The sequence below is a fragment of the Labeo rohita genome, chromosome 5, assembly GCF_022985175.1.
Source record: "Labeo rohita strain BAU-BD-2019 chromosome 5, IGBB_LRoh.1.0, whole genome shotgun sequence".
Taxonomy (NCBI): Eukaryota; Metazoa; Chordata; class Actinopteri; order Cypriniformes; family Cyprinidae; genus Labeo; species Labeo rohita.
In genome coordinates, this window is record NC_066873.1 from 1,949,993 (window position 1) to 1,958,787 (window position 8,795).

Here is an 8,795-nt window from a genome sequence, read left to right on the forward strand (position 1 = left end):
ACAGGGAACCCGATGAATACGAGTCTCTTTGGACTTCTTGACGGAGATCTATCCCGATGCACTTGAGCTGTAAATGTAGGAGCACGGAGATTCTGTGATTTAGATAAGCGTACAGCTTCTCTGAGCGCACCCAAAGTCGCATGCAACGATTTAAAAGCAAGGATTTTTTATAAACGTTGTATCTTTTATCAGTTCTTATCTTTACCTAAACAGACATTCTAGTCATCTTACACACACGGTCACCTGTTTCATCCCGTTAAAGACCTTATAAATGTTTATTAAAACGAGCTGGCGCACGCTCAACACGCGCTGGACATCTTGGTGAGCTTTAAATTACGCCTTGAGGTTTACTTCCCACGGCGAAGACTTTATGTAGAAATATGTGTTATATCAAAAACACATTAGTGTGAAAATTCAGAATATTAAACCTTTTACTGGACACGTTTTATGGATGCACGTTTTATTATCATTGTTAGGCAATGCGATCCCATCGTGTCTCATATTCTTGCAGTCATGATTAATCATATACTATTTTTATACACTTTAGTATATGTGCATGTTAGGTTTTGGAAGGAAAAGAGTTTAATTCAAAATTGCACGAAGATGCTCAGAATTGGTGCATCCTTTGCATCCCATCCAGAATGTTGCTCTTTTCCAAACGACGTGTTCGAGAATGTTTTCTGTCTGACTCAGAACTAAATATATATGAAACGAAATTTTGAGTTTTGAGTCAGAATTTACGGAACATTAAACCTTAAATTAAGCCTTACAGCATATTAAAGAAAGAAGAAAAAGAGAAAGAAAATCAGTTCTGGATTTCCAGCGTTATAAATTCAGTATGACAGGGATGAAACCAACTGAAATGAGACCATTTTGTCACTAAGAAATATTCTTTATTTTCAGCATTAAGTTTTTTTTTTAAATAAATAAATATTCTCATTACAATAAAAGAACAATAACAAATTCTGTCACTGAAGTGACGCATACATCGGATACATCCCATATTTCCATTCCGTCCCCAAAATGTGCTTAAAGCTACCCTGCACTCACCCTCCATACAAACAAAACAACTGAACATCTTTAAAAAATAATAATAATAACAAAGTACAAATTAATTTTGGACAGTTTGATAGCACAGATTTTAAAAACTTTTGGTGACAGGATCTGTATTTGGATGCGGAACTATGGGCTTAAGTTGTTTTCAGAAAAAAACTACAAACATAGAACATGTATACAAATATACAACATTAAAGGGATACGCAGACCCCGAACATATATAAAGTTTTTTTTTCTTTCTTTCTCGCTATTTACAGGTGACGGCGCGCACGGATACCGTCGCTTTTTGGCTGCATTCAAGGATCCACAGGTGTGGCGTACAGAGTCTTTTGAGGTGGTGGTCATCGTGAGCAATGCGCTAGAGAGAGTTTAAGGGCTAACGGACAGATCTGCGTCCTCTTTTTCTGATGTCGGGGGTGACATGGGAAGGTCATCTTCTTCCTCGGAGCACCGGGCGGAGGACAGGGACGACGAGCACTTGCAGTTGTGCGAGCCCGTCCTGTGGGAGCCGCTTTTGCCTTCTTTTTTGTGCTTGACGCGGCGGTTCTGGAACCAGATCTTGACTTGCTTCTCGGACAGATTGAGGTAAGTCGCGATCTCTATGCGCCGAAGTCTCGACAGGTACATGTTGGAGGTGAACTCCCTCTCCAACTCCAGAAGTTGCGTACTGGTGAAGGCAGTGCGCATGCGCTTGCTGCTCTGAAGTTGACTGCTGTTATTCTCTGTTGAGAAGACAGAAATAAGTTCAGTTACGTTTGCTGATTAATGGCTGACATTAGAACACAAATGAACTTGTTATGATGAGTGACGCCGGTCACAAGCTGCTTACCTATGGATATGCAGTGGAACTGTCGTGGGTCTGGAACTGGGTATGAGGCTTGGTATAGCCCCGAGCCGCTGTTGAGGTTTACACCGCTGGAAGTGGAGTGTTGCCTGGATAGCGCCGTGTGACAGTACTGGGAGCCGAAGGCAGGAAAGGAAGCCTTGATGAGCGGGAGCGCCGGAGGCGACGGGTGCAGCTGAGACGTGACGCACAGCGGGCAAAAGCACAGCAAGCCCGCTTTTCGAGAGTGGCAGGAGCCGGCGGAGAGACCGTGGAGAGGATGAGACGGGTGCACAGCGTAGGGAAACAACGGCGGGCTGTTCTCGGTTCCTTTTTCGCTGTTCTCCCTCAAAATCAAGGAATCCACAAGAAACGATCTCGGCATCTTGGCAGCCCCGATGTGCTTCTTCGCCTAGCGTCTGAGAGTTCGCAAAAGTTTCTCGTTGTCAGTCTGTACCCAAGGCTGGATGGCAGAATGGTGCTGAAGAGAAAGTGTTCCTGCTTTAAATAGTTGGAGAGCCAGTTCGCCCATGTGACGGTTACGCTACTAGCGGCTGAGAGCTCTCAATAGGGTTTTGTGCCTTTTCTCTCGGCATTCACTCTGCACGCTTCCCTATTATTTCACTTGTTAACTAAATGAACTGCATAATGTAGTCTATTCTTGTCAGCCCCACCCACACTGCAAGAGGCGGTACTGCCCCTTCTCCCTTTTAAAAATTCCCCTCCTTTTATACTATTACTCTTTAGTGTCGTTTTAAACTTTATTTTCTTTCTCACGGGATCACATGGACACTATTGCTCTTTTAATTAATTTCATTCAAAGAGGCTCGTCGTTTGTTCTGCGTGAACTCATTAGACATTCGCTGCATACGACGTACGTCACAAGGCGCATCGGCCCGGTTCCACCTGCAACTCAGCCCATCATTAACTATCACAACAATTAAACGACTTGTTTCTGAGAGAGGAGAGAGTGTGTTTCAGAAATAGGAGTGCACCGTTTTTGGTCTATTTATTGAAGATACTGACATAATAATTAGCGAGGATAGAATATATCTGACAAAACAGGGACTTCTCGAACTCAAAGTGTAAATTCAGATGTCGATTTAGTATTTTTACTTCTATGCAGGTACTTTTGTTGTTGTTGTTGTCTAAATTACAAAACTAAATGAAATGGAATGGTTAAATTAAATTACAATACATGCAAATCTCCGAACAGAAATGTACCAAATATATTTTTTAAAGATTTATGTCTTTACAATTAGTATTTGACCATATTTTTACAAAAAGATTTCTTTTAAATGTGAGTTCTAAGGGTGTGCGTCCATTCTGAGGCAAATGTATAATTTCCACTCTCTCTCTAAAAAAAGACGCGTCGCGTCACAACCTCAAAGCGATGAGGTTAAAAAACAGTGATTAATTCCTGCGCGCGGGCCCCCGCAGAGTCCGGGAAGGAATATATAAAAATAACCAGGTTTTCACTCTCCCAGCCCTTATTGAATGTCATTGTGGAGAGTTTTCAATGCGAGAGAGAAAGGCTCGAATTAAAGTGTGTGACAGCGGCGGACAAAGTGGCACAAAGCCGACTCTGTCAGTGAGGGCCCGAATGCGCAGCGAGTGAAAGCCCCTGCCCGCCGCGCCCTGATTGAATTAAGTAATAGGAAAACATTTTCTTTCACTTTAGCTTTGCTAAACAAGATGTTCAAAGGAAAACGGGAGACTAATGTGTGAGTAAACAGCGAAACGCGCATTCAAACTTCTATTTGGAATATATTTTAAACTTAGAAAGAAGCACTATATGGCGAGTAGCCATTGGCAACATTAACGCATTGCACACTGAATGTAACACAACGCACATCTAATTTAAACAGAAAGACGTCACTTAAATAGAATTTAGGTGAGACAACATTCGTACACAACAAAGATGTTATGTTTACCTAATCTGAAAGGTTGGATAGCCTATAATTGGCGTTTTTAGCGTCATTTTAATTCTTTCAAGTATATTCAACTGGCATCCTTTATGGCTATGCCGTGGTTTACTTTTCCAACACTAGAATAGCCTAGCTACTAAAAAAAAAAAAAAAAAAAAAAAAAAAAAAAATCTGAATGACAGATTTACAAATCGGACTCGCAGTGAAAGCTTGGACAATCGCTAAATGCGCGCCACGGATGGATGGATGATGGAGGCAACCAACACACCAGATCGTGCAACTGTGCCGTTTATTGGAGCGTACTCACTGAGTATACGTATGAGCTGTACATATGTCTAACACGGTTAATATCAGTCCGGGTACCACTGATGGTTCTTGACAAATGCAACAATTATTCTTGCCCTCCTACTGTATATGCCCGGAACCGAGCCGGCGCGCTTAATAGAAAGCTCTTGTGCTCAGAACCAAGCCTCGAGCCTGGTAATGGACTGTATAGGCCCAGCCATTTGTTTTATTTTCTGGAAAATGACGAGGGACCCTCGTCTATCCCTCCCTCCCACCAAACCTCACTCCACTGGAATCACCACTCGACTCGCATAAGGGGTATAATTTGGTTGCAACTTCGCAGCGCCGTAATAGTAGGTCTTTGCCGGACAAATTAGGAGCAATTAAACCCTTAAACAAGCGGCAGGTACAGAGTCACACGGACAAGAGCCTGTTATCCGATAGCGAGTGAAAGAGGGATGGTGAGACAGGGGGATTAAGCCTTTCATTTTCCTCGACACCGCATGCCAGGCGCTCACCATTAACTAATTGGAGAGAGTGAGCCTCTATACCCACCACCCGTGCCCCACCAGACCTTGTTGTATTCCAAGTCAATAATTACCAAATGGCTTGATGATGTTATTATAATGTAAAGCGGACTTAATATCAAGACATTTTGCTTTATTTTGATAACATCAATTACGGCCATTAGAGTCTCCTTGGGGATTTGCTAGTTAGGCTATAAAGCCCCCACAAGAAGATCGTTTGATTGCGCTCAGGTTGCTCTGTCATAGCTCAGGAGATATTTCTGCTGAATTCCTAAATAGAAACAAATGAGACTAGGTCTCATTCTGAAGCTTTCGAGGAGAAATGGCACTGGCTAAGCACAATTTGAGATACGAGATCTGAAATCTCTTCTGTTCTCCGTTTAATGCCATTGCTGTCTAGAAGAAGCAGTTGAGATTTTAAAACATCTCATTCCTGGTTTTGATGCGGGCATGCTGCATATGGCTTTGTATTTCAGTCTAATTATTGAAACTGATTGAATAAAACACACGTTTCTATTAAATAGCTGATAACTTTTTTATTATGAAAATCGACAATGAGCCACGGTAGCTCCCATGGCGAAGCACCTGCGATCTCTTTATCAGCGAGTGAGCGCTTCTGCTCAGGGAAGCTCATCCTCATTTGTACTCTCGACTGGAGACCGACAAATAACTTTGACCTCCGCGCAGGAGATGGCGACTGCCCTCCAGAGGTGCTCGCTTTAAGCGCAAGCAAACTGTTGCGTGTCAAAATGTTGCATCTATAACACGCAGCAAGGGCTCCGTTTGTTAAATATGATCAATCCTGGATTTTTTTTTTTTTTAATGATTGCATGGAATTGGCTAAATTAGTTTTTGAATTGTCACTGAATTGTGCGAGTATAACCTTATGATAAAAGTAAACTAAACAAAATTCATGATGAAAAGGATACCTTTTTAAAAATATAATTTGGATCATTGTATTACTGTAATTATATTTAGATTTATCTACTATAATCTGCATAAGGCAACGAAAATATATCCTCACGAATTCTGTACTGTAGTTTGCTATGTGCCAATAGATAAATAAATAAAATAAAGCGCACTGCACACCATTTCTAAAAAATTTTTTTTACACCTGTAAATAGCGTTTCCAGTAAAATAAATAACATTAAAACAAGAGGATACACTGTAAAACGATGTGCAGATTGTGTAGATTTGACAACAAAATACAATTTCATTTGATCTAATTTTCACGTTTACTTCAATGTCTTGATTTTTGTGCAATTTACTAACCTTGTCTGAGTGAAAATTTGTTTTTTTCTTTGCGGTTAAAGCTGTAATGTTAAATTGTTCATGGTCAGGACATCAAACTGGCAACAGAACAAAAAATAAACGGATCATTGATAATCTCTATGCTTATGAATTTTTACCTCATCCTTGACAAAAGTCTCAAATATCAATAATACAAACCCATTTAGCTACTCAAGTCATGCCTGGGGCTATTCTGGGATGTTGTTTTTGTTCTGCAGGCCTGCAGCTGCCAGATTCACCGGGCTCCTTTTTCACACCATTTGTTTTCTCTCCTCTCAATTGTGAGTAATAAAATAAAATTAAGTGAGCATTAAGTTCATTGGGTTTGGGGGTCAATGGCTTCCGTATGGTGTGAATTATTCATGGTTGGAGACTGTATTGGTTAGAGACAGGTTGAAGTGCATGCTGGTCCTGTTGCCCCCGCTTGTCTGTATGGAGGGATCTGTCGTGAGCTAACAGTGAAACAGGATTTAGAGTCCCACTGGGATTTGCCGTAGCCGGACGGGCCGCTCTGGCTGTCTGTGGGTGCCCCTCCTAGATCTACCCCTAGGGCTATGACACAGGCTGCTGCAGGTTCCCCTGCTTTCATAAGGGCTGGATGCTGAAAAGCTCTGAAAAGCATCTTTCATATGCTGCTCAGCCACCAGCCCTTGTTGCAGTTCATTATAGCCGACTGAGAGACCGCTGATAGATTGTTAAATGTGTGTTTTACGCTTAGGAGTCACCACCAGACATCACAACTAAACACCAGATGGTAAGAAAACACATGAATATGTAAATAATCTTCATCCTTTTATACCATCTTTTATGTAACACAAAATTGCAAGCTAATGCAGATGCTGCTTATTATTCAACCATTCCATTGTCGTTGGGAGAGTGATCACCTTACATTAGGCGTACTGTCGTGCAAACGTATTTTTTGGACACTTAAGCCACACTGAAGAATGCAACAGTGTCACTGAATAAGTTTAATAAAGTATCAAGTGACTGTTTTTTAATGCTTTTTTTTCTTACATTTATTCAATAAATTCATTACAATAAAACATTACAGGACTGTTATCAATCAAATCACCAGCAACAAAATCCATTATTATGCTGCAGAGGTGACACAGAAGCTGCATCTGAAGAGCCATTTAGATGTATTTACACATGCTGTTTAGCTCAGAGGACATAAATGCATTTAGACAGCAGTTAAAATGCATACATAATACTGTTAATATTTTAGATATATAATTTTAAAAATAAAAATATATTAAATTATGGAACAAATAAGTGGAATTTTAAATATGAAATTCAAAACCGCCAGTAGGTGGTGATAGTGAGTGAATCACTGAATGATTCATTCCACCAATTTGTTCAAAAGGGCTGATTGATTCAGGAATGGAGCAGGTGACCTCACAAATTCTGTCCCATGGCCTCATGGGATAGTGAAGTGTCCACTGAGGTAAGCAATGTCACATGAGCAAGAGTTTTCCCCAAATATCAGCACAGTAACAAATGTGGTATTGGTTTTATACATCAATTAATATTAAGTGAAAAAATCATCTGTTTTGCCAGAGAAAAAGTTTTTTCAAAGATGATGTTTTCAAGTAATCCTACATGGTTGAGCGAATGATGCAATGGCCCGTAAAAAGTCACTGGGTCTCATTCACCAAGCATGCGTACGAATGTTTCATGAACAAATCATGATTTAGTAAAACTTTCTTACTAAAATGTATTCTAAATTTAAGAAAAAAATATAGGAACAACTGAAAGCACACGTACGCAAAAAAAATCACACTCTGTCCAGTTTAATAATCTATATATGCTGTATATAATGTTTGTTTCATCTTAGCATATTAGTTATATATTATATATCACTATATATAATTACAATAAAACGTATATATTTCATCTTAAAATGATTTCATCATGTATAGTGAAAGAGTAAAAAAAGTTGAGTTGGATTATAGCTCGAGCTACAGGGTTTCTTTAACCTTGTTCTTTTACCTTGTTCATCAAACTGTAGGCTAAAAATACCCGGATGACTTACTACTACTGATGAAATTATGAAGTGTGCACTGTAAAAAAAAATCCATAAAATGTATGGTAAACAAAACTGGCAGCTATGGTTTCCAGAATTTTACCATAAAAAATACAGTAGCAACATTTTAGGTTTTACAAATTTACATTTTAATACTATAATTTCATTAACTGATTTAATTCTAATAGACCAACCTATGGAAGTACAGAAATATGTTTTGTACCTTTGTAATACACTGATAACCACCAAAATCAGATGGTGATGAGAAAGTCACATGATGAACCAAAGCTCATTACAAACAGCTTTTAAATATTAACATATATAGAAGGTGCACAGTGTCATTCACACAAACACTAAACACCATCATGGTAACACACATCAAATTTAAATAATGTAATAAACATTCATTTAACAACATTAGATGTAACACACAACCCTAATGTACACAACTGATAAGAAGAAAAACTAAGAAGAAACCGTTATTTCAACAACAACAACAACAAAAAACACATAAAATGTGAAACGTACTGCAGGAAATTCTGTGAATGTCAATTTATGGATATTCAATGTAAATTATACGTTCTTTTTCACTTCCAAAAATGGTATAGCTTACTACTGTAAATTACCAATGCAGTTTTTCACTGTATATAATGGGGGAACTTACCGTTAACCAATTAATAGGTTTTTACTGTAGCAGTTTTACAGTGTTTTACCATTAAAATCATGGTCACTTTTTACAGTGTATACTGTCAGGTTAAACTGTAAAAAAACTCATACACGGCCATTTTTTCAACAATACCTTGAGTTTTTAGGTTTTTTTTTTTTCTTCTTCTTCTTCTTCTTCTTCTTCTTCTTCTTTTTCT

The 8,795-nt window shown here is 39.1% G+C and overlaps 1 protein-coding gene across 1 annotated transcript; it reads right to left on the reverse strand.

Annotated features, from left to right (window-relative positions):
- Positions 1-887: 887 nt before the first annotated feature.
- gsx1 (GS homeobox 1) lies at positions 888-3,000 on the reverse strand. Its single transcript, XM_051109060.1, has 2 exons — positions 1,886-3,000; positions 888-1,778 (listed from the first exon to the last, which is right to left on the reverse strand). Exons 1-2 carry the CDS (start codon positions 2,262-2,264, stop codon positions 1,426-1,428), a joined length of 732 nt encoding a protein of 243 aa, XP_050965017.1. The 5' UTR covers positions 2,265-3,000; the 3' UTR covers positions 888-1,425.
- Positions 3,001-8,795: the final 5,795 nt, after the last annotated feature.

What these genes read in the sequence shown, in the direction of transcription:
- gsx1 (XM_051109060.1), bottom strand. Translation starts at nt 2,264, where the DNA reads ATGCCGAGATCGTTTCTTGTGGATTCCTTGATTTTGAGGGAGAACAGC. An exon ending in GTTCCACTGCATATCCATAG is followed by an intron (nt 1,779 to 1,885) that starts GTAAGCAGCTTG and finishes TCTTCTCAACAG; the next exon opens with AGAATAACAGCAGTCAACTT.